This window comes from Salmo trutta, chromosome 6 (assembly GCF_901001165.1).
Source record: "Salmo trutta chromosome 6, fSalTru1.1, whole genome shotgun sequence".
In the NCBI taxonomy this organism is placed as follows: domain Eukaryota; kingdom Metazoa; phylum Chordata; class Actinopteri; order Salmoniformes; family Salmonidae; genus Salmo; species Salmo trutta.
Window position 1 is genome coordinate 17,447,165 of NC_042962.1, and position 26,898 is coordinate 17,474,062.

Here is a 26,898-nt window from a genome sequence, read left to right on the forward strand (position 1 = left end):
TATTTTGTTAGCCAGTCAGTTTGTCAGCCAGTCAGTCAGTTAGTTTGTTAGCCAGTCAGTTTGTCAGCCAGTCAGTTAGTTTTCAGTCAGTCAGTCAGTCAGTCAGTCAGTCAGTCAGTCAGTTAGTTTGTCAGCCAGCCAGTCAGTCAGCCAGTAAATCAGTCATTATTTGGGAAGCGTCTGTTGTCAATGACCATACATTGTGAATTTTTCGGTGCATTTTTGATCTCTCGAAAAGAAACAAGACAATGTTTCTTTCTGTAGAGGTTAGTTCGTTTTTGTTAGCTTTCTTTGTATTTTGAATGCTGTGTCGGTGTCTTCAGTTTCTGTGTGGCCTTCTTGCTTTTAATGTTCTGAATTTGTAACTGTACAGTTTATTTCATCCACGTCATGGTTAGTATTATTAGTGATGGGCACTGATATGAAAAATCGCTATCAATATCAGTTGCATTTTTTCAAACTAATATCAAAGATTGCAACTGTATGGACTTAACTTCTACGGCTCTGTGAAATTCAGACAACTTCTTGCTTATTGCCCATTGGGCCAAGGGTGAATGTTCTGGGGGCCTAACCTACCCAACCTGTTTGAACACAATGGGAATCTCGCTGATGGTCCATCAGCAGGCAGTTATTCTACGTTGAGAGCCTGTGAGAGGGCTTTGTGCCTGCAGAAACACTAATGTTTCCTCTTTTACATAAATGTGTGGGTTAACAGCAAGGATAAGCCAATATCACGATGTGCCTTGCTCATATCGATTACAAACTATATTTATATCATATCAAATTATCGATAATGGTGCCCACCACTAATTATTATGGATAGTGAGTCGTTGTATTGTTCCTTATACAATTATTGTAATTTTTGTAACTTGTTATACAGAGTGATGCACTGTAGTTAAGTCACTGTAAACAAGCCCCACTATACAGTATGTTATTGTAAAAAGTAAGAGACCACTAACTTCCAGAATTGTTTATAATTATTTTTGTTAAATGTTTAAATTACATATACATAATAACCATTTTCAGTTATTAGATCTTAAACAGTTCCTTATGATTAGACAGAGCTAGCTAACCAAAGATAGCTTCTATTTACCCTGTGTCCATTTCTATGACCATGTGTGTGCATGCTGACCTATTGACCTTGGGCAGGCTTGAAGACCATTGTGGGCGCGCTGATCCAGTCTGTGAAGAAGCTGGCGGACGTGATGATCCTGACCGTGTTCTGCCTCAGTGTGTTTGCCCTCATTGGCCTGCAGCTCTTCATGGGTAACCTGCGGCAGAAGTGCGTCCGCAGCACAGCGCACTGCGTCAACAACACCCTCAACACCAACACCACCTTCTTCTGCAACAACCGGACGTGGCCCTCGCTCAAAGACTTCATCGCAGACGAAGGTGAGCACTGTGCGTCAGTTAAACGCCTACTTAATGAATGAATGTATCATTTAGTTAAAAAGGCTGACCCTATTGAGAGCAAAGATCCCTTTTGCGAGAGAGACTTGTTGTATAAGGTGGCTTAGGGCCAAATGCCCCTCAGGGATAAACACCCCCTCCTGTAATTCTCATCATTCCCTGGATGCTACTAGTCTTTCCCTGGAGGCCACTAGTCTTTCCCTGGAGGCCACTAGTCTTTCCCTGGATGCTACTAGTCTTTCCCTGGATGCTACTAGTCTTTCCCTGGAGGCCACTAGTCTTTCCCTGGAGGCCACTAGTCTTTCCCTGGAGGCCACTAGTCTTTCCCTGGATGCCACTAGTCTTTCCCTGGATGCCACTAGTCTTTCCCTGGAGGCCACTAGTCTTTCCATGAGGCCACTAGTCTTTCCCTGGATGCCTCTAGTCATGCTCAACTAAAAATGGAATCTGTCTCATCTCAGCTTTGTAGATTATCCCAACAAAACAATATGGAGGTACATTGATCTAATATTTTGTCTTTTAGAAAAAGTGATATTTATCTAATCTAATGAAGTTAGATCTATAAACGTTTCATATACAGTACCAGTGAAAAGTTTGGACACACCTACTCATTTTTTTAAACTATTTTCTACATTGTAGAATAATAGTGGAGACATCAAAACTATGAAATAACACATATCAAATCATGTAGTAACCAAAAAAGTGTTAAACAAATCCAAATATATTTTAGATTTTAGATTCTTCAAAGTAGCCACCCATTGCCTTGATGACAGCTTTGGAAACTCTTGGCATTCTCTCAACCAGCTTCATGAGGTACACCTGGAATGCATTTCAATTAACAACTGTGCCTTGTTAAAATTTAATGTGTGGAATTTCTTTCCTTCTCAATGCGTTTGAGCCAATCAGTTGTGTTGTGGCAAGGTATGGGTGGTATACAGAAGATAGCCCTATTTGGTAAAAGGCCAAGTCCCTATTATGGCAAGAACAGCTCAAATAAGCAAAGAGAAACGACAGTCCATCATTACTTTAAGACACGAAGGTCAGTCAATGCGGAACATTTCAAGAACTTAGAAAGTTTCTTTGAGTGCAGTCGCAAAAACCATCAAGCGCTAGGATGAAACTGGCTCACATGAGGACCGCCACAGGAAAGGAAGACTCAGAGTAACCTCTGCTTCAGAGGATAAGTTCATTAGCGTTACCAGCCTCAGACCTCATCAACTGTTCAGAGGAGACTGCATGAATCAGGCCTTCATGGTCGAATTGCTGCAAAGAAACCACTACTAAAGGACACCAATAAGAAGAAGAGACTTGCTTGGGCCAAGAAACACGCGCAATGGACATTAGACTGGTGGAAATCTGTCCTTTGGTCGATGAGTCCAAATTTGAGATTTTTGGTTCCAACTGCCATGTCTTTGTGAGACACAGAGTAGGTGAACAGATGATCTCTGCATGTGTGGTTCCCACCGTGAAGCATGGAAGAGGAGGTGTGATGGTGAGGGGGTGCTTTACTGGTGACACTGTCGGTGATTTATTTAGAATTCTAGGCACACTTAACCAGCATGGCTACCACAGCATTCTGCAGCGATACGCTATCCCATCTGGTTTGCGCTTAGTGGGACTATCATTTGTTTTTCAACAGGACAATGATCCAACACACCTCCAGGCTGTGTAAGGGCTATTTGACCAAGAAAGAGAGTGATGGAGGGCTCTATCAGATGACGTGGCCTTCACAATCACCCGACCTCAAGCCAATTGAGATGGTTTGGGATGAGTTGGACAGCAGAGTCAAGGAAAAGCAGCCAACAAGTGCTCAACATATGTGGGAACTCCTTCAAGACTGTTGAAAAAGCATTCCAGGTGAAGTTGGTTGAGAGAATGCCAAGAGTGTGCAAATCAGTCATCAAGGCAAAGGCTGGCTACTTTGAAGTATTTGTATTTGTTAACACTTTTTTGGTTACTACATTATTCCATATGTGTTATTTCATAGTTTTGATGTCTTCACTATTATTCTACAATGTAGAAAATAGTAGAAATAAAGAAAAACCCTTGAATGAGTAGGTGTGTTCAACATTTTGACTGGTACTGTATAAAAATCTTACCAAAACTGTCAGAAAATAGAAATTTCCCTTAAATTACCCTATTAGGAGACTGAAAATTGATTTTTGAGGGGTAAAACCATACAAAAAAAACCTAAATGTTTTGCTTTCACCAAACATTTGCCAATGTGTTGCTACAGAGAGGTCACACAGAGGCTGTGAAGTAAAGAAATAATTCTGGGAAATGATGGTCAAGTGTAATTGAAGAGCACAGCCATGTGACACGCCAGATTAAATATTTTTGGGGAGCAAAAAACAGCCCCCTCGTCTATTCGAGATTTCCTGTACTCGATAGCTTTTTGCCCAAAATTAAAATACTCTATATTCCCTGCCACTGACACAATGTAATTAGACATATGCAATAGCGTGGGCCTGCCTCAAGCTTTGGTGACGTTGAGCTTTTACTCAAGGCTACGTGTGTTATTAACGTGTGATATGAAATGTGAAGTATCCTCGAAATATGAAAACATTAACAACACCAGAGCAGTAGATTATATGTTAGTGTATAAGATTAACATGCTGTAATATAGACCTGGTTTCAAACAATATTTGAAATCTTTCAAATACTCTCAGTTTCTGCTTTAACCTACCTGGAGTGCCACTTGGACAGAGTTTGCACTTTTGGGACTCTTCCATTGAGCCAGCCAAGCTTAATCAAACACAGGTAATGTAGTTGAACCCAGGTCTGGCTCACATGCTGTTGTAGTGATTGATGTTTCTTAACTGCACTAATATGGTCATGGGTCTCTTAGCTTTGGGAAAGTCTCACAGTTGTTGTGTGACGTCAACCAAACGTTACATTTAATTTTTTTTATTTAACTAGGCAGGTCAGTTAAGAACAAATTCTTATTCTCAATGACAGCCTAGGAACAGTGGGTTAACTGCCTTATTCAGGGGCAGAACGACAGATTTGTACCTTGTCAGCTCGGGGATTTGAACTTGGAACCTTTCAATTATTAGTCCAACGCTCTAACCACTAGGCTACCCTGCCGTCCCACTTGCAGTCGTAGCATAACATGTTTGCAGAGGATAATGTGTATCCTAGAAAACGGCACACACAGCAGTTGTTTGAGGCTCATTATGGACACACAGGACATGGCAGTGTTCTGTTCCATTGTCCTCTGTACTTTACTATCCAAACAGGCAATAACAGAGACAGCCCTGCAGCGATGGGACTACAAGGGTCCACCCTCACCAACACAAATCATTGCGTGCTAACCTTTGCTGCGCAACACTGACGTGGCACAGATGTTTAAATGGACTGACGTTCCTCTAATGGTGAATGATTGTCACATGACGAGACCGCATGACGCCTGACCATCATGATGTAATGATAGTAAACACCACAGCCAAACAAACAAAGCAAAAACAAAGAACAGCTCAATATTGTTTCCTGAGATTGCATCTATATTTTTTTCTTTAACACAGCAACGATGTATAGCTCATAAAAAAAGAAAAATACTTTTTTTCAATTTGTAAGACTCATCTTTTTTTGTGGGAGTCGGCAGCAACACAGTTACTGGGTTCTGCTATGCTATTCATTCATTCATCCCCCCCCCTTCAACTTCAAGCAGGGTCCGCTATACATCACCTTAAAAATACGTAAAATGTTCTAAGCAGGCTACTGGTCCCTAAAAGCTCGGGTGAAACACAAAACGATAACATTTTCTTAATTTGATAAATTATTAAAATCATACATCCAGTGGGTTATTTAAGGGTGGGCTGATTTGAGATCAGTGATTAATATAATACAGTCAATAAACAACTTTCCCCAAGCAGGGAAGGCTGCCTTTTTAGGACAAGGAGTTCTGGTCATAAGGTCTGAGTACCATTGAAATACTTTTAACGTTGCGGTGCTAATGCTTTTGGACACATTCAGCAATACTGGGGCAATGTAATCAAATAAAATACAAATCTTTCTCCCTTTTTCAGACAACTACTACAAAGTGGAGGGAGCTAAGGATGCCTTAATATGTGGGGACGGGAGTGATGCTGGGTAAGTGACACTGCTCTTTCTCCTCGTTCTATTGCTATAGAAAATATCAGTGAACAATAGCCAATAATTATGAATGTGCATCACTGTGAAGATAGGTTAGTACCATTCTCTATGTGCTGTAGCCAGCTCCCCTCTTGTTGATTTGATCTTGTTTGGCATGGTTAGGAACAAAAACAGAGAAGGGTTGGCGAAATACCAAACAGACCGGACCACCAGGCTAGTGTGATGGTGGCTTGTACTGTAGATGGTTTAACCATAGCCTCATGATCCATAGCCTCATGAACCTTAGCATCATGTTGTATGCTCTAGTCTAGTACATGCTGTTGAGCAGTACCAGAGGATGTCACAAAGGGGCCCTGAGGTTAGGGTTTAGGTGGCTGAGATGATGCCTGTCGCTGTGTAGCTAAGTCAACAGAGATAGCCTGGCTCTGAGGGTGTGAGTCAGCAAGACGGAGTGATGGCGACTGATGGTGACTCAGCTGCCCTCAGGCTGTAGAGAGAAGACACCATGGGCTTATCAACCACCATCCATCCTGTGAGAGCCAATAGGCTTTAACAAGCGAGTGGGCCTTGACAGTAACTTTAACTATGGTTGCGTTGCTAATATGCCAGAATTGGTTTCCTCAAACTATGCTTGATGAGTAACCTTGCATTGGACGGGAAGATGTGTTAGCACTAATGTGTGTTTAGGCTTTAGCTCAGAGGGATAATGCGTTTTTGAGTCATGCGGATTGACACTGGTGCGCTACACAGTAGGCTTGCAGGTCCAAGAAGGACAGAATCCCACAGTTTTTTGTAGATATTTTTGCTGTCATGATGCGTGCACCCCAAGTTATTATAGCACAGTTGGAGTAATGTGGATAGAAGTAAGCCCAGCTACGCCTCTCCCGAGCCCATTGAGGAGATGCAAAGATGAGCCAAGGGACCTAATTCAGGGAGAAAACAGGGTAAAAAATATTATTTTAGCCATAGCACCCTGGACATGCCTGTTCAGGGTTGGGCCTGGTTAGTACTGGGACGGGAGACTGCCTGGAAATACCCGATGCCGCAACCAAAAAATGATAATATATATACAGTACCAGTCAAAATTTTGGACACACCTACTCATTCAAGGGTTTTTCTTTATTTTTACTATTTTCTACATTGTAGAATAATAGTGAAGACATCAAAACTATGAAATAACACAAAAAAGTGTTAAACAAATCAAAATATATTTTATATTTGAGATTCTTCAAAGTAGCCACCCTTTGCCTTGATAACAGCTTTGCACACTTTTGGCATTCTCCCAACCAGCTTCACTTGGAATTATTTTCCAACAGTCTTGAAGGAGTTCTCACATATGCTGAGCACTTGTTGGCTGCTTTTCCTTCAGTCCGCGGTCCAACTCATCCCAAACCATCTCAATTGGCTTGAGGTCGGGTGATTGTGGAGGCCGGTCATCTGGCATCCACAACACTTTTTTGGTTACTACATGATTTCATATGTGTTATTTCATAGTTTTGATGTCTTCACTATTATTCTACAACGTAGAAAATAGTACAAAATATGGAAAAACCCTTGAATGAGTAGGTGTGTCCAAACTTTTGACTGGTACTGTATATATAAAAGAAGTAAGCCCAGCTTATAAATAGTCATTTAGTTTAACTAATAACTTTGGTGTGCGTCACTTTGACATTGGATAATCTTTATGTTTTAAGGATTGGGGCCAACAAAAAAATAAATAATAATATCTCAGAAAATAATGGTCAGTTTACAATTCCTGAATATATCTCCCACATTCACTGAAGAGAAACGACATTGACCTCAACCCAAACCTGATGTATTTTGGACCAAGATTTGGAATGGCGAAGGGATGTATTTTAGACTGAGATGGGAATAGCAATTGGGAGAACATGCATGTTGCATGGCTGGGGGTAAATCACCAAACGTGTCGGCTCATCACCCTGGCCATGAATGTGACATGCTAGTACACGGCTGCCCTCTGGATGACAGTATGAGGGGATGAGCCATGGGAGACTGCAGTTAGCATATCAGCATGTGACCTCTGACATCACTTGTGTACTGTGTACGTTTTAGGACACCCAGTGGCAGTTGTATCCACAGAAAAGAAGGCGAGCCTGAACACAACTACACTGAGTATGCAACAGTGAAAAATGTGTCCATGAAGTGTGGCACCTTTCTTAGCCATTAAGCAACAACATTATAGTCACTTTCAGGGAGGATAAAGGGAGCATCTTTAATATTCGTCAAGTTAACATCAGATGGCAACTTTCCCAATCATTCTAATGTTGTTCTGAGACATTCTGAATCCCATTCTCAGCCCAACTACTCATCAAACGAATGTACTTTACATAGACATGGAATTAATGAATGCCCTCAACACTAACATGACCCGTCCTGCCAACACTCTAATCCTGTAACGCCAAGTGATTTTGGAGCAACGAGCAGGAGTGGCAGGAGAGGAGTGCCAGGGCTAAGATCTAGAGTTTTACAAAAGTAAAAAATACCTATCTGTATTCTGTTGGGTGCCAAGCTCTAATGTGCCACACGGTTTCCGTTTTGCTCCATCCACAAACACAGACAAAATAGTCCCCACTTTCAATTTAATCTCCTACTTTTATACTTACAAAATAATTATGGAAAATGAATACCAACGACATTTCATCCATGTCTTTTCCAGGCAATCACACAGGCAGTCTCCATCTTTTATGAGCAAAGCATGCACTGTCAAATGCAAGCCTCTTCCAATGCCCTCAATGACGCGTGATGCTAGCTCATGCTTTCAACACCCCCCCACCACAAATGGTAAAAAAAATCAAATCAAATGTATTTATAAAGCCCTTCTTACATCAGCTGATATCTCAAAGTGCTGTACAGAAAACCAGCCTAAAACCCCAAACAGCAAGCAATGCAGGTGTAGAAGCACGGTGGCTAGGAAAAAAAAAAATCTTTAAAAAGCTGCTGTAATTGATACCGTGATATTTCAACATTCTAATCTTCCATCCCCCCTCTTTTCTTTTTAAAAATTCCTGTGAGACTGGGAATCTATTGAAGATCTAATGGAAAGTAGGAAAGACATACAGGTTGTGAGTTATTGGGCGGATGCCTAAAGGGAGAGCAGAGTAATGGTCCCTTGGGGTGAGTTATGGCGGGCTGGGGACATGGTAAATGTAACATCTGCCTCCAGCCACACGGAGACAAAGGACATATTTGTCTGTCTCTCTGAGAGATAACAGCCAATCCAATCGCACGCTCCAGCTTGTGTCCACGAATGATAAAACAGCCAGGCTCCAAGCTTTGTCTGTCTGGTGCATGGTGATTGGTCAGCAAACTCCAAAGCTCTGATTTATGCAACGTTCACGTACTTGTCGGAATTAGGAAACTCCGACTTGCTAACTGGTTGTAGTTATATATGTTCCACGTTCAACCAGTTAGCAAGTCGGAAATTATCAAGTTTTCTAGTTCCGACTAACACGTGAACACGGCATATATCAGCTTTGGAGTTTGGTGACCAGTTAGTCGCCATATTTTAGCCATTGATTCAATTTAAATGGAACATTAAAGGTATTAAATACTGTGGCCTTACATGGCCTTAAATAATGTCTCACCTTCATTTTTTGTGCTATGATTTCTTACTCTTTAACAAAATGCCAAACACCCATCTAAGTGGTCAAAGGATGGAACTGCCTCGAAAATATTGAGCGAAATACACTATATATACAATGGTATGTGGACACCCCTTCAAATTAGTGGATTTGGCTATTTCAGCCACACCCATTGCTGACAGGTGTATAAAATCGAGCACACACCTATGCAATCTCCATGGACAAAGATTGGCAGTACAATGATCTTACTTTCAACGTGGCACCGTCATAGGATGCCACCTTTCCGACAAGTCAGTTCGTAAAATTTCTGCCCTGCTAGGGCTGCCCTGGTCAACAGTAAGTGCTGTTATTGTGAAGTCTAGGACAACGGCTCAGCTGCAAATTGGTAGGCTACACAAACTCACAGAACAGGACTGCTGAGTGCTGAAGCGAGTAGCGTGTGAAAAACACTCACTACTGAGTTCCAAACTGCCTCTGGAAGCAACGTCAGCACAAGAACTGTTTGTCTGGAGCTTCATGAGAAGGGATTCCATGGCCGAGCAGCCGCACACAAGCCTAAGATCACCATGCGCAATGCCAAGCATCAGCTGGTGTAGTGTAATGCTCGACGCCATTGGACTCTGGAGCAGTGGAAACGTGTTCTCTGGAGTGATGAATCACGCTTCACCATCTGACAGTCCGACGGATGAATCTGGGTTTGGCGGATGCCAGGAGAACGCTACCTGCCCCAATGCGGAGTGACGACTGTAAAGTTTGGTAGAGGAGGAATAATAGTCTGGGGCTGTTTTTTATGGTTCGGGCTAGGCCCCTTAGTTCCAGTGAAGAGAAATCTTAACATTACAGCATACAATGATATTCTAGATGATTCTGTGTTTCCAACTTTGTGGCAACAGTTTGGGGAAGGCCCTTTCCTGTTTCAGCATGACAATGCCCCCATGCACAAAGCGAGGTCCATACAGAAATGTTTTGTCGAGATCGGTGTGGAAGAACCTGACTGGCCTGCACAGAACCCAGACCTCAACTCCGTCGAACACTACGAGCCAGGCCTAATCGCCCAATATCAGTCCCCGACCTCAAAGTTCCAACATCTAGTGGAATGCCTTGCCAGAAGAGTGGAGGCTGTTATAGCAGCAAAGGGGGGGACAACTCCATATTAATGCCCATAATTTTGGAATGAGATATTCGATGAGCAGGTGTCCACATACTTTTGGTCATGTAGTGTAAATAATATATGTTATTTTTCTGTAGAGATGAACTGAGATGAAATGTTAAACGCTATTTGTGAGCTTGTATTGACACAACACCCTTTATGATAAATACATGGCAGACAATGGTATTTGTTTGTCTCTGTGGTGTTTATTTACTGGTCTGGCTACCTGTGTCTCATAGTGTCAATAAATGTCTGTAGAAATCAATGCTCCCATAGGCTCGTCTCACATTCAGCTGGTCACTGGCTGTCACTCACTGGAACCTTTTGCTGTCAATCAAAATGGACATGGATCTGGGCCAATATTTATCAAACTTCTGAGAAAAAAATGCTTGATGACTAGTTCCATAGAACTACTACTTTAGAAATCAAGGGACAAAATGCATCAAAGCGAATCCTGTCCCTTATCAAACTGAAAAAAATAAACATTCTATTTAATATCCCTTCCAAGACAAAATCTCTGTCATAGATTGGCACCTACATTTAGGCTGGTTTCACTCAGTACAAATACAATTGACATGAGCAGTTATATCTGGCATTCCAAATGGGGGTGTAGGGGTGTGTGTGTGTGGGGGGTGGAGAGGCAGCGGGAGGGGGGCTAGTGGGTTTGCCCCTCCACTTTAGTCACATTTGATCCTTTTTAAGCTTTTTGGCTTCACTCTAATGGCTTTGTTAATGGCTACCCTGACTGCAAAGTGAAGATTATTGCCTCTCACTTACGATCCACCTTTTTGCTCTCCCCCACCCTAGGCTCTCTGTATGTGCCATGTTCTTAACTCCTTTTATTTTTCTGACTCCAGTTCTACTTGATGAGTCATCAAATTGAATGTAACAGCTCGCTAATTGCATTTATATCAAGTGCGAGTTGAAGGGCCTTTATTTTTGTCGATACTAATGCTGGCTAGCTTTGCTGTTAACATTTTTTTGAATGACATTATCACTGGCCTATATCGTTAGGGTGGCGATTCAGAGCAACTTCACGGAATACTTTAAGATAGTCCAAGGGTATGCTAACAATTGCGCCGTTATTGCCCAGTTATGATACCAGCTGAAGGACTCCTTTGATGATTTGGTCTTTTCTTAGTACTGTAAATATTCTTATTATAAAAACCCATCAGTGAAGCATGTATTACACTGCTAATTACAGAGTGTAAAATGATGTTCATTAACATAGGAGATAGTATAAATAAACTGTAAGTAGGATGTATTTTAGATGCTTTAAATGTTACATGAGTATGTCCGCCTCCTATTTTTTTATTTTTTATAATTTTTTTATTTTTATTTATTTATTTATTTCACCTTTATTTAACCAGGTAGGCAAGTTGAGAACAAGTTCTCATTTACAATTGCGACCTGGCCAAGATAAAGCAAAGCAGTTCGACAACATACAACAACACAGAGTTACACATGGAGTAAACAACATACAGTCAATAATACAGTAGAAAAAAAATAAAATAAGACTATATACAATGTGAGCAAATGATGTGAGATAAGGGAGGTAAAAGCAAAAAAATGCCATGGTGGCAAAGTAAATAAAGTATAGCAAGAAAAACACTGACCCGGTTCAGCTCAAAATAGCCCATTGGAAACAGAATAGTAATAGTCATATGATGCTTGATTGATTGTTTGTTTCTCCAGACCTTTTACATTATTGCTAATTGACCTAAGAGAACTCAAAAATCTATGAAATAATTATGCAAGGAAACTAAACTGTTTTGTAAATGCATGAATAACATAGGAAATATTGTATGGCATTTTAACCTAATCAGACAATCCGTCCTAATCTACACAAGCTACACTGGAAACAAGAAAAGGCATAAAATACCACACAAATCATGACAAACCAATCATATTACCTGCCTCAACTGAACTCATCCAATCCCTGAGAGACCAATCCACATCCTCAGGAGAGGTCACACAAAACAATCTCCATGGGCTACAACATCCTGGATACTGTTGCTATAGAAATGTTAAGTACTTTCATTCTCATAGACCTCAGTCCTAGAACTCTCTAATATTAGGCTAACTGGTTGTAATGTCAACTTTTGTTTTTCTTAATGGTTTAGGATGAAGAAATAATGTTTTTGTGAGATGAGAGGGCCTAGCGTTATGGATGCCTTGAGCAGATAGACATGTAATTCAGAAAACAAATGAAACTTTAATTTCCAGTGAATATTGTAATTTTGTTAAAACACTTCTTATGGAGTGACAAAATACATATCCAAACTATTCATTTTCATTCTTGACGTACACATTGCGAACATCATTATTTCCAGTGTAGTTCTCCTTTCTTGCTGATTGTCATCCTCTTTTGCTGATGTGTTCACTCTGCCTGTATCAGTGCCTGAGTAGGAAGTGTGGTTGTGTAAGAGCTAAAGCCTATTGCAGAGTTCTTCATCACGATCCAGTTCATACAGCAAACAGAAGAAAATGGACTAAAACAGGGAGGGACAACCTCGATTTGACCAATAAGAAACACGCATTTACATTTTCCACTTCAAAATTTTCAAAAATATTTTCCTTTGCAAGCTTTAATGAAGGACTCAGCCTGGCTATTCCTAGCCTGTGGTTGGTCACTCGGTGAAGCAGCCAGGGCAGAATCATGGATCATATTCACTAGGGCACACAATAGTAAACTAAAATGAACATTTCTTGTTGGACACTTCTAGGTAGCCCCTCCCTGTTTCAGTTAGTTTTCTTCCATTTGGTGCCTAAAGAACAGTGACTTGGTAAACCTGGGCATAAATCTGAGCAGTGAGAACATCAGGTCTAGGAGGGCACCTTCCTCTCCCCGCCAGGCTTTGAAGCCTTCCCCGCCAGGCTTTGTTGTTTCACAGGGTGGAAGGGTTGGAAGGGGTGACTCAACTCACAGCCAAGCCAATGTTCCCTCCACAAAGTGACCGTTGGGAACACTCCCCTGCTCCCACTTCTGTTCACTTTTATGTTGTATCCTATCAACTATTGGAGCGCATCTGTGGCTGGGATAAGAGGGAGAGGGATGGGGGCGAGGGGCGAGGGGGGAGGGGTCATGTCTGATCTGATGAACACACATCAGAACTGTTGTTTGTCACATGGGCCATGTACTCAGATATAGCGATCTGATGTTTCAATTAATCCTCTCCAGCTGATTTGATACTTTTAACAACCTACTACTACCACGTATTCCAAGTACACCACCAACACTGTTTTGCTGCTGCCAATCTGTTTGGTCTCTCTTTTTCTCTGTACTGTTGTCAGTGGAGTACTGATGCTTCCTTGACAGTTTCCAAGGTATTAGGTCTACAGTATAGACCCAACTGTACATCACAGCTAACTTTTCAACAGCGTGTTGTGATGAACCGTCAGGTAGTCACTATCCTCACAGGGGTATAGTTCATCATCCACCAACCCTCCCACAACCCACCCGCACCTTCCCAGATCCTCCTAAAGGGATAGTTACCGGGGCTCACTGCTGGTGCCAAAAATAGCTCCATGTCAGAATGACCAGTGCCCCGGCGAGAGATAGGATAGCGGTCGATCGCACCCCCAGCTGCCGGAGTGCTGAGAGAAAGCAGTTACTCTGACAGATACTCTCAGTGACTCCTCTGTGTCAGGGTTCATCTCTCTCTCTCTCTCTCTCTCTCTCTCTCTCTCTCTCTCTCTGACAACAATACAACACGTTACTCATCATAACACAAACCGCAGGTGGGGTTTCGATTGCTTGTGTCCTATAAAAGTGATCTGATTCTGTAGATGTTTTATGTTTGGGACTCAACAACAGCTACATTTGTGTGACTGCTGTAGTGACACTTTCTGTGCAGTCCAATTAGACATAGGGTGAGAGCATTCATTTACCAAACTTGGTACTTTTAATTACAGTGTGAGGCGCTGTTAAGTTATAGCAATCCCAGGCACTCTTTCCTGGTTTTCCTGAAAGATCACAAGAATTTATGCCCCTAGAAAAATAACAAAACATTATTCAGCTACCATATTTTGGTGGGTTACTATGGACGTGTACATGCACCCATGATAAAAATGTATAGAAAACACAAAAATAGTGTACTTAGAATTGGAAATTGGAAATCTAGGAAATGCATCTTAAAAACAATGCTAAATAATATTCTGCAGTTCAGACATGTCATACCACCGTATGGGAATTGTGTGTGTGGTGGGTTTGAGGCCTCCTGTTAGCGGTCTCCCAGGGGTCTGAAGTGGGGCATGTCCATTGACACGTCCTCCAGATACACAGAGAGGTGTCTGGTGGGTGATAGCGCCCATCACCCCACACCCTCACACCCTCCCTCCGCATGCCGCGGCCACGGCCAAGGCCGCTGACAGACAGGTGTTGCCTGGCCGGGCAAGCAGGCTGCGGGTGTGGTGGGCATTGCAGGGATGGGTGAAGGGCTGGGGTGGTGTGAAGGGGAGAGTGACTGGCGTGATAGCAGGTTGGTGGCATCACGTCCTTTCAACTCCCCTGCCTCGCTCTTCCTGACGCCCACACGTTTCACCCCAGCTCCCCTAACCCGATCCGCGTCTGAAGAAGCCGGGGGTCGGTGTGACTCACCTTTTTGTCACAAGAATATGGGGGTGGTTTCTAACGTGGGGTGGCATGCAGTGGCATTGCTCTGAACTGACGTCACCCTCGCTGGCTCTTAAACTGTTTCTTACACAGTTAGTCATGGAAATGTGTATAAACCAGTTCCACTATGTAATGTACATTTGAAGAACAATCACAAAATACTCTGATAAGCTTATAAACTGTAAATTACATCCGTGATATTTCAGCTTATTGAATTAGTATTATCTGTACTGCACGACGGGGGATGACTGTGTCACGACTTCCGCCGAAGTCGGTCCCTCTCCTTGTTCGGGCGGCGTTCGGCGGTCGACGTCACCGGCCTTCTAGCCATCGCCGATCCACTTTTCATTTTCCATTTGTTTTGTCTTTGGTTTCAATTCCCCAATTACATGTTCATTATTTAACCCTCTGTTTTCCCCATGGTTTTTGTGAGTGATTGTTTTATTGTAAGTTCGGGCTTGGTATTACTTCAAGTATTTGGAAATTTTGAGCAAAGTTCATTGGGTTACTCATCTCTGCTGTCCTGTGCCTGACTCCTCTGCACCAGCTACACCCAGAACCTTACAGAATCACTCACCTCTCACAGAGCTCGGGTACGCTACCAAAACTCCGCCCCTGTGCTTTCTTCTCGAAGAAGCTTAGCCCGGTGGAGCGTAACTATGATGTGGGGGACCGGGAGTTGTTGGCTGTAGCGTTGAAGGCGTGGAGACATTGGCTTGAGGGGGCTAAACACCCTTTCCTCATCTGGACTGACCACCACAACCTGGAGTACATCCGGGCAGCGAGGAGGAATCCTCGTCAGGCAAGGTGGGCCATGTTCTTTACCCGTTTTGTGTTTACCCTGTCCTACAGACCAGGTTCCCAGAATATGAAGGCAGATGCACTGTCCCGGCTGTATGTCACAGAGGAGCGGCCCATGGATTAGACTCCCATACTTCCGGCCTCCTGCCTGGTAACGCCGGTCATGTGGGAGCTGGATGCGGACATTGAGCAGGCGTTGCGTACAGAGCCCGCTCCCCTCCAGTGTCCCTTCGGGCGTATGTACGTTCCGTCTGCTGTCCGTGACCAGTTGATCTATTGTTCCCACACGTCACCCTCCTCTGGTCATCCGGGGATCGGTCGGATGGTGCGCTGTCTGACTGGGAAGTACTGGTGTCCCACCTTGGCAAAGGACGTGAGGGTTTATGTTTCCTCCTGCTCGGTGTGTGCCCAGTGTAAGGCTCCGAGACACCTGCCCAGAGGTAAGCTACATCCCTTACCCGTTCCACAATGACCTTGGTCACACCTGTCAGTGTATTTCCTAACCGATCTTCCTCTTTCACAGGGAAACACTACGATCCTGGTCGTTGTGGATTGTTTTTCTAAGTCCTGTTGTCTCCTCCCTCTGCCCGGTCTTCCTACGGCCCTACAGACTGCGGAAGCCCTGTTTACTCACATCTTCCGGCACTACGGGGTGCCTGAGGATATAGTTTCTGATCGGGGTCCCCAGTTCACGTCGAGAGTCTGGAAGGTGTTCATGGAACGTCTGGGGTCTCGATCAGCCTCACCTCGGGTTTTCACCCCGAGAGTAACGGGCAGGTAGAGAGAGTCAACCAGGATGTGGGCAGGTTTCTGCGGTCCTATTGCCAGGACCGGCCGGGAGAGTGGGTGGTGTTCATGCCCTGGGCCGAGATGGCTCAGAACTCGCTTCGCCACTCCTCCACTAACCTCTCCCCCTTCCAGTGCGTATTGGGGTACCAGCCGGTTCTGGCGCCGTGGCATCAGGGTCAGACCGAGGCTCCTGTGGTGGACGACTGGTTCAGGCGTGCGGAGGAGATATGGGAGGCCGCCCATGTTCACCACCAGCGAGCCGCGCTACGCCAAAAGACCAGCGCGGACTGTCACCGCAGTGAGGCACCAGGGGACCGGGTCTGGCTCTCGACCCAAAACCTGCCCCTCTGCCTGCCCTGCCGGAAGCTGGGTCCGCGGTTTGTGGGGCCATTCAAAGTCCTGAGGAGGGTGAACGAGGTGTGTTACAGGTTACAGATTCCCTCTGATTACCGTATTAACCCCTCGTTCCATGTGTCTCTACTCAGGCCGGTGGTGGCTGGTCCGCTCCAGGAATCTGAGGTGCGGGAGGTTCCTCCGCCCCCTCTGGACATCGAGGGGGTCCAAGCGTACTCTGTTCGTTCCATCCTGGATTCGAGGCGTCGGGCAGGGGGCCTTCATTACCTCTTGGAGTGGGAGGGGTACGTCCCAGAGGAGAGGTGCTGGATTCCGGTTCCTGATGTTTTGGACCCCGAACTGCTGCGGGAGTTTCACCGTCACCGGCTGGATCGCCCTGTGCCTCGCCTCCGGGTCGTCCCCGAGGCCGGTGTCGGCGCGCCGCTGGAGCCACGTGTCAAGGGGGTGTACTGTCATGTCTTCCGCCGAAGTCGGCTCCTCTCCTTGTTCGGGCGGCGTTCGGCGATCGACGTCACTGGCTTTCTAGCCATCGCCGCTCCATTTTTCATATTCCCATTTGTTTTGTCTTGTTCCATACACACCTGGTTTTCATTCCCTAATCACACTGAATGTATTTAGTCCTCTGTTCCCCTCCATGTCTTTGTGTGAAATTGTTACGCGCCAGACTTTTGTTTATTGTTCCGTGTTTTGGGCACGTTCTATGTACTTCTGTGCTTTCATTTGGACCGGAATTAAAAGTGCGCCTGTTAACTACACTCTGCTCTCCTGCACCTAACTTCGCCTCCAGTACACACCCGTAACACCTTGTTTCTCGACTAGGGCCAAACATGACATTTTCTTGATGTTTTCTTTCTGTTTTCGCTACAGGCATTGCCCAGATGGGTTTGAGTGTTTGAAGGCAGGAAGGAACCCTAACTATGGTTACACCAGCTTTGACAGCTTCGGTTGGGCGTTCCTCTCCCTCTTCCGGCTCATGACACAAGACTACTGGGAGAACCTCTATCACCAGGTCAGTATGGACACAAGGAAATGACCAGGTTCATTTCAAACAATATCCACATACAGGTCATAGTCTGCAAGATCATTGGAAGAAAATAAGTCTATTTGTTTACAGTAATGTATTTAAGGTCTTGGAGGTCTTCTACAATCTTCCACAATCTTAAACCTAAGCTTAAACCAACATTAACTTGCAAAAATCAAACCCTCTGTCTTTTATAACATACTTTTTGCCAAACCATCCATCCATCGATCCATCCCTCCCCAGACTCTGCGGTCAGCAGGGAAGACCTACATGGTGTTCTTCGTGGTGGTCATCTTCCTGGGTTCCTTCTACCTGGTCAACCTGATCCTAGCTGTTGTGGCCATGGCCTACGAGGAGCAGAACCAGGCCACCATCCAGGAGGCCTGGCAGAAAGAGAAAGAGTTCCAGCTGGCCATGGAGCGCCTCAAGAGGGAAGCGCAGGTAAGACGTAAGGTTTTACGTCATGGAATTTAAGCGTTGATGCTTTCGATGTTGGAAATTTGGACTGTAGACATTTCTTTCAATTGGTTAGCTGGTATGGGAGTTTAGAACATTTTGAATGACACAATATGCTGAAGAAGGACTATGCCTATTTGAGCTGACCCTTTGCATTTCCTCCTCAGAAAGCTCAGGATACAGAATCCTTGATGTCCCCGGAACTTTCCCCGGGCCTGGCTCTCCCTGACCACAAGGAGCTGCAGAGCAGGAGGAGAAGTCTGGAGGAACTGGTGGAGGAGGTAGAGAATGGGGGAGACGTGGAGAAGGGATACGTGAAGACGTTGAAGGTGGATACAGTGGATGGGGGCAGGGTGAATATCATAATAATGCATTCTTAATAGATTCAAATTTCATCATGATGTTCCAACATGGATAAAATACCATGGATAAGTACAAACATTCTGAATCTAATAGTATGCTTTCAGGTTTTGTAAATAGGTACAGTACCAGTCAAAAGTTTGGACATACCTACTCATTCAAGGGTTTTTCTTTATTTCTACTATTTTCTACATTTTAGATTAATAGTGAAGACATCAAAACTATGAAATAACACATATGGAATCATGTAGTAACCAAAAAAGTGCTAAACAAATCAAAATATATTTGAGATTTTTCAAAGTAGCGACCCTTTGCCTTGATGACAGCTTTGCACACTCTTGGCATTCTCTCAACCAGCTTCTTGAGGTAGTCACCTGGAATGCTTTTCCAACAGGATTGAAGGAGTTCCCACATATGCTGAGCACTTGTTGGCTGCTTTTCCTTCACTCTGCAGTCCAACTCATCCCAAACCATCTCAATTGGGTTGAGGTCTGGTGATTGTGGAGGCCACGTCATCTGATGCAGCACTCCATCATTCTCGTTCTTGGTCAAATAGCCCTTACACAGCCTGGAGGTGTGTTTTGGGTCATTGTCCTGTTGAAAAATTAATTATAGCCCCATTAAGCGCAAACCAGATGGGATGGCGTATCGCTGCAGAATGCTGTGGTAGCCATGCTGGTTAAGTGTGCCTAGAATTCTTAATAAATCACGGACAGTGTCACCAGCAAAGCACCCCCACACCATCACACCTCCTCCTCCATGTTTACGGTGAGAACCACACATGCAGAGATCATCCATTCACCTACTCTGCGTCTCACAAAGACACAGCGGTTGGAACCAAAAATCTCAAATTTGGACTCATCAGACCAAAGGACAGATTCCCACCAGTCTAATGTCCATTGCTTGTGTTTCTTGGCCCAAGCAAGTCTCTTCTTATTATTGGTGTCCTTTAGTAGTGGTATCTTTGCAGCAATTTGACCTGATTCCCGCAGACTCCTCTGAACAGTTGATGCTGAGATGTGTCTGTTACTTGAACTCTGTGAAGCATTTATTTGGGCTGCAATCTGAGGGGCAGTTAACTGCCGATTTCTGAGGCTGGTAACTCTAATGAACTTATCCTCTGTAGCAGAGGTAACTCCGGATCTTCCTTTCCTGTGGCGGTCCTCATGAGAGCCAGTTTCATCATAACGCTTGATGGTTTTTGTGACTGCATTTGAAGAAACTTTCAAAGTTCTTGAAATTTTTCAGATTGACTTACCTTCATATCTTAAAGTAATGATGGACTGTCGTTTCTCTTTGCTTATTTGAGCAGTTTTTTCCATAATATGGACTTGGTCTTTTACCAAATAGTGCTATCTTCTGTATACCAAACCTTTTTAAAAATGTTTTATTTAACTAGGAAAGTCAGTTAAGAACAAACTCTTATTTACAATGACAGCCTACCCTGGCCAAATCCCTAACCCGGATTACGCTGGGCCAATTGCCCTAATGGACTGTATCACATGGCAGGTTGTGACACAGCCTAGAATCGAACCAGGGTCTGTAGTGACGCCTCTAGCACTGAGATGCAGTGCCTTAGACTGCTTTGCCACCCTACCTTATCACAACACAACTGATTGGCTCAAACGCATTAAGAAAGAAATTCTACAAATGAACTTTTAACAAGGCACACCTGTTAATTGAAATGCATTCCAGGTGACTACCTCATGAAGCTGGTTGAGAGAATGCCAAGAGTGTGCAAAGCTGTCATCAAGGCAAATGGTGGCTACTTTGAAGAATCTCAAATATGAAATATATTTTGATTTGTTTAACACTTTTTTGGTTACTACACTTTTCCATGTGTTATTTCATAGTTTGATGTCTTCACTATTATTCTACAATGTAGAAAATAGTAAAAATAAAGAAAAACCCTTGAATGAGTAGGTGTGTCCAAACTTTTGACTGGTACATACTGTATATATTTAAATATATTTTGGGATATAGATTTTTCTCCCCTAGTACCGTTACCAGTCTGAAACTACTGAGATCAATGGCAATCCTAATTTGTGAAAGGATTATCTGAATTCCAGGGTTTGAGTCAGGTATCTTACTCTTTTCGAACATAGGACTTCCCTACCATATAGCCCACTTAAACTTTTTCTCCACTCCCTCGCCAGCCAACACATCCACTCCTCGTCCGCACCATCTCTACGCGTACCAGACGAGGCAGCAACGTCAGCATCTTCAGCTTCCGTCCCCGGAACAAAGACTCGGAGGGTGACTTCGCCGACGACGAGTTCAGCATCCATGGGGACAATGAGGGAACACACAGTCGTACTGGGTCCCTGGTGATCCCATGGAGCACCAGACGCAGGCCCAGTACCTACAGCACAGGCAGCCGGGGTTCCCAGGTCTTCCTCAACGTCAATGGGAAGCTGTTCGTGGCCACGGACCAGAACGGGGTCGCCCCACAGGGGCTCCCAGCCTGCACCATGGAGAAGGTCAAGGAGGAGAGTGTGAGCACTGGGTTTCTGAGTTGAGTGTGTGGCTTTGCAAGCGTGTTTGTGTGTGTGTGTGTATGAGTCCTTGTGGGTGTGTGTCCGTGTGTGTGGTTGCATATGTGCATGCATCATGGGAAATCACCCTGTGGATAACTGGTGATACTACTGTGGCAAAAAGCTGTATCAAAGGAATGGCCCCAGCTCATATCCTGTAGAGTAGACTCAGGACTTAGTAGCCTCAGGCTGCCTGGAGTCACTGGCCAAGACCTCTGTGACCTGATACAGCCAACAGCTCCCTCTTCCCCGCTAGGCTACTCAATATTAACACAACACACTGTTTCATTTGCAGTTTCAAAACAGATGATTCACACTACCCCGCAGGGATGTTAGCAACTGTGTAGGAATGGAAAAGGGAAGAGCCTAAATGCATTTTCTCTAATACTCAATGGATCACTTGCCATGCTATCGCATGCTATCGCTGCCTTGTGTGTGTGTGTGTGTGTGTGTGTGTGTGTGTGTGTGTGTGTGTGTCTGTCTGTCTGTCTGTCTGTCTGTCTGTCTGTCTGTCTGTCTGTCTGTCTGTCTGTCTGTCTGTCTGTCTCTGTCTGTCTCTGTCTGTCTCTGTCTCTGTCTGTCTCTGTGTCTGTCTCTGTGTCTGTCTGTCTGTCTGTCTGTCTGTCTGTCTGTCTGTCTGTCTGTCTGTCTGTCTGTCTGTCTGTCTGTCTGTCTGTCTGTCTGTCTGTCTGTCTGTCTGTGTGCACAAATAAAGAACATGATGCTCCTCTCTCTCAAGAAACAGACTGCTCTCAGAACAGACCGCTCCCAGAACAGACTGCTTGTCAGTGCACTCCAATGATCCTACCTCTATTACTCTCTCCCAGGAAGCAGACTGCTCTCAGAACAGACTGCTCCCAGAACAGCATGCTTGTCAATGCACTCCAATGATCCTATCTCTATTACTCTCTCCCAGGAAGCAGACTGCTCTCAGAACAGACTGCTCCCAGAACAGCATGCTTGTCAATGCACTCCAATGATCCTATCTCTATTACTCTCTCCCAGGAAGCAGACTGCTCTCAGAACAGACTGCTCCCAGAACAGCATGCTTGTCAATGCACTCCAATGATCCTATCTCTATTACTCTCTCCCAGGAAACAGACTGCTCTCAGAACAGACTGCTCTCAGAACAGACTGCTTGTCAGTGCACTCCAATGATCCTATCTCTATTACTCTCTCCCAGGAAACAGACTGCTCTCAGAACAGCATGGTTGTCGGTGCACTCCAATGATCCTATCGCTATTACTGATCCTTCTTGATATCTCTTGTTCATTCTCTCACACACACACACACTCACGTAAGCACGCACGCACACACACAGCTAGCAAAAGTGTGTCATGTAAACAAATTATGAAAAAGAAAGCTACAAATCTAAAGAATTTGACTAACAGGTTTGTCTATTTACCAGAATCAAAAAGAACAAGCACAGTTAATTTATAATCAGCGGTATTGTGCTCTGGAGGTCAATACAGTACACTGCAATATTACACCCAAAGGACTGGCCAGGAAGGGCACTAAAACCACTGTGTTGCTGCTAATACAGATGAATAGTGGTGGAAGGTTATTGAGAAGTGTGTGTGCACGTGTTCGTGCGGGCCTGTGCGTGTGGGTGTGCGTGAGTGGCACAGACGCCAGGTTGTCTCAGAAACGCAACCATGGCAACGCACAGTAGCAACAGATGCTAAATGAATGTTGTTGCTGGTGGCGATGGTAGGGCCACAAAGGAGAGAAATGGTGAATGGTCTTGTGGTGGGTTCCCTACTTGCCAAACAGTGAGTGGGTGGTTTTATGTGAGATCTGACACTGGGGATGTGCGTCACTCATGCCTGCCAGCCCGACTACCTGGGAGACCAATGAGACGTTATGTAATCATAGAGGGAGGCTGATTTGTGTCAGGGAGGCTTTGATTGGACTACCTTTAACCCCTGTCATTCACACCATCATGGATACATACAGCTGGGAGGTAACTAGTTATAAGGATATCACATGGCTCTAGGGATGATGCGTGTGCGCTTGCGTGCGTGTGTGCGTGTGCGTGTGTGCGCGCGTGCGTGCACGTGTGCGTTTGTGTGCGTGTGGGTGTGTGTGTGTGCGTGCGTGTTTGTGTGTTTGTGCGTGTGCGCATGTGCGTGTGTGCGCGTGTGTTTGCGTGCGTGCGTGTGTGTGTGTGTGCGTGCGTGTGTGTGTGTGTTTGTGTGAATGTCTTAGATAACTGTCACCACCCTGCCTCTATCCTGAATCATGTTCCAGCCATTGACCCAACATAAATTGAAAAGCCTGTCTGTGGACTCAATGTGAGATATGTGTGTGTTAGCATAGCCTTGCCTAAGTGACTGCTGTGTTCAACAGCATGTGTGTATGTTTGCTTGTGTGTGTGTGCCTGTGTGTGTGCTTGTGTGTGTTCTTGTGTGCTTGTGTGTGTGTGTGTGTGTGTGTGTGTGTGTGTGTGTGTGTGTGTGTGTGTGTGTGTGTGTGTGTGTGTGTGTGTGTGTGTGTGTGTGTGTGTGTGTGTGTGTGCTTGTGTGTGTGTGCATGTGTGTGTGTGCATGTGTGTGTGTGCTTGTGTGTTCGTCTCCATCAGCCTGTCCTCTGGGAGGCAGCTTGACTGACAACTGGTGTTTAAAAAATGGGAAATTTTGATGTGGAAATATTTATGGTCCTCTCTCCATGGCTGCTGTGTTTGTTTCATTGACTTATTGATCCCATTTTGTATGAGTAGTAGACATTGCTAAGCCTGCAGGGAGACAGACAGAGCTTTATGACATAAGATATGAGCGGTGCTTTACAATGTACCATATGAGCTATGTTTTTAGCCAATAGAGACATCCATTAGTATTATCTGGTTAGAGATTGTAATTCTCTATCTGTCATCTTTGAATTTGTCTTACTAGTGCCGTTTCCATGGTAATCGGACAAGACAAATTATTAAATGAAAAATTATAGAAGTATAAAAACATAATTACAACATTTGTAGTAGAAGTGTAGTATATTTCCTCAGAAGTGGTTTCCAAGCTAAAATAATGTTGTATTTAAATAAATGTACAATTAATAATATAGGTGAAATTATGTCCTGAAATGATTATGCAAAGACTGAACTGAAGGAGATACAAATCATGAGATATTTGTTTAAGCTGAAACCCAGACACATGACTCAGTCATTTCATAATCACTTGCTGAGAATATAGATTACATTTGACTGCATAGAATAATCTAAATATGGCTCACCAATATGGCTGCCTCTCCTCACCCACATGGCTGCCTCTCCTCAAGAATATTTCTGCCTCACCTCACCAATATGCCTGCCTCTCCTCACCAATATGGATGCCTCTTCTCACCAATATGGATGCCTCTTCTCACCAATATGGCCGCCTCTCCTCACCGATATGGCTGCCTCTTCTACCAATATGGCTGCCTCTCCTCACTAAAGCAACACCTCTTTTTGCCAATATGACTGCCTCTAACATCCAACATGGCTGCCTCTCCTCACCAATATGGCTGCCTCTCAGTTCTCTTCCCAAATATGGCTGCCTCTAATGTCCAGTATGGCTGCCTCTCCTCACCAATATGAACGCCTCCCCTCACCAATATGGCGGCCTCTCCCTTACCAATATGCCTACCATTCTGTCTCCTCCAGGGGCCAAACTCCAGCACTGAGTTGAGCACCATGCTGCTGCCTCGCCCGGTGTCCAGAGAAGAGCACGTGCGGAGGGACCGAGCTCTGAGTGGGGCCAGCTATCTCACAGATGCCTTGGAGGGTAAGGGGCCTCTGTACCGGTGTTCATTTTGGCACTCTTTTTATTATTTTGTCTAATTTTAGTAATTTTGACAAAAATATAATTAAGTCACATTTTTTGTAATTTGAAGAAGTATTTAGTCTAGTTAATGTCAAAATTCCGAAAACAGTGGGCCATTTTAGTCAACTAAATGCCCTTTCATTTTAGTTACATTTGAGTCACATCACATTAACCTATAGTAAACATAAATTACTGACTTCAATGTGCACACAATACATAGCCTTGCCATACCAACATATTTTTCTTTATATCATCCTATCGCATCTCTTCCAAACAACCAAATAGGCAGAAGAGCACATTATTCTGATAAAAAAAGATTAAAAAAATCACACCCATTGACATACTGTAGCTACAACATATTGTAATCAAAGTTCTGTCATAAGTAGTGGTCTGATAGGTTGCAGCAAACCAACTAGCTAGCATTATCAATCTGTTACAATCTGTTTTTACCTGAGCATATACAGTATATTGGGATCTTTCAGATGTGTCTTGAGGCTGGTAGTATATTTCCCCGTCAACTTGTGGGTGCAAATGCTGTCTTCTCCCGTGGAAATGTGGCATTTGGTCTTGTTTGAATCAAAACGGTAAGTTAAATGGCTCGCCCCCTTTTCTACCGGGAGCTTGTACCAAAGGGAGAGTAGCCATCTTATTTGTATCAATGATTTGTTGCCACCAGATTGGAGAGGTGACTCGTGAATGACTTGGGCATGGTATTTATTTTCCAGCAATGACAGCATCGCAAAGTTGCAATGAGAAAGTCTTACAATTCTGCTAATGTCATGCATGCTTTTGATTGGTCCAAACAAATATCACTGAAAAGCTCTCAATCTCTCCAAAAACTCTTGTCCAGTCCACTTAGGAGTCAGATTTGAGTCACAGAGATAAGTTTCATGTTTTGAGTTTCAGGTTTTAATGTCACATGTACAAGTACAGTAAAATACCTTTCTCAAAACCCAACAATGCAATAATCAATAACAATGTAATATAATAAAAAACACACGAGAAATAAGAAGAAATATGAAGAACACAATAAGTAAGTCAGTAAGCATAGTATATACAGGGTTAGTGCCAATACCATATTAACAATGTGCAAGGATTCTGGAGTGATGGAGGTAGATATGTATAGGCTTAAGGTGACTAGGCAACAGGATATAAGATTTTCACAGTAGCAGCAGCTTGTATGTGTGGGTGTGTGTGTAGAGTTAGGATAAATGTATGTGCATATTATGTGTGAATGTGTAGATGATGGAGTGAGTGTGTGTGTGAGTGTGTAGGACCCTGTGAGTGTGCATAGAGACAGTACAAAATACAAACAAAAGGTCAATTAAGATATTTGTCTCGTTTTTGGCATAGGCCCACCCACTTAGGAGCCAGGCCGACCCACTGGGAATTAGTTTTTCCCCACAAAAGGGCTTTATTACAGACAGAAATACTCATCAGTTTCATCTGCTTTCCGGGTGTCTGGTTTCAGACAATCCCACAGATGAAGAAGCCGGATGTGGAGGTCCTGGGCCGACGTGGTTGCATGACGTCTGTGGTTGTGAGGCTGGTTGGAAGTACTGCCAAATTCTCAAAAATGACATTGGAGGTGGCTTATGGTAGAGAAATTAACATTCAATTCTCTGGCAAGAGTTCTGGTGGACATTCCTGCAGTCAGCGTGCCAATTGCATATTTTGGTCATGTTCCCACAAACTCTGATAGCCACTGGTCTCTGTGGACCATCAAGGTGACCACTGTGTGAGCACAGGAGCTCCTCATATCTGTTGAGGCTTGAGGCTGTCCTCAATTGTACACCATCCGTGCCTATGGACTAGATAGAGGGTGACAGTTCAGCAGAAGCCACAGTGCAACACGACACCAACAAGTAAACACATCAGAGGCGTAACGTGTTAGAGGGCCTCGCAGCTTCATCTTCA

General features: G+C 44.1%; 1 protein-coding gene across 5 annotated transcripts in view; it reads left to right on the forward strand.

Moving 5' to 3' along the window:
• scn5lab (sodium channel, voltage gated, type V-like, alpha b) overlaps positions 1-26,898 on the forward strand; it is a 182,685-nt gene that overhangs the window by 56,278 nt on the left and 99,509 nt on the right. Inside the window, exons 7-13 of one of the 5 annotated variants that reach the window (XM_029755527.1) lie at positions 1,150-1,392; positions 5,439-5,502; positions 17,684-17,825; positions 18,081-18,278; positions 18,461-18,646; positions 20,810-21,148; positions 24,822-24,942. In XM_029755527.1, the coding sequence (XP_029611387.1) occupies positions 1,150-1,392; positions 5,439-5,502; positions 17,684-17,825; positions 18,081-18,278; positions 18,461-18,646; positions 20,810-21,148; positions 24,822-24,942 (1,293 nt within the window). Of the gene's footprint in view, positions 1-1,149; positions 1,393-5,438; positions 5,503-17,683; positions 17,826-18,080; positions 18,279-18,460; positions 18,647-20,809; positions 21,168-24,821; positions 24,943-26,898 lie in introns of those variants that run through there. The other 4 variants (XM_029755529.1, XM_029755530.1, XM_029755531.1 and 1 more) reach the window with 4 other exon arrangements.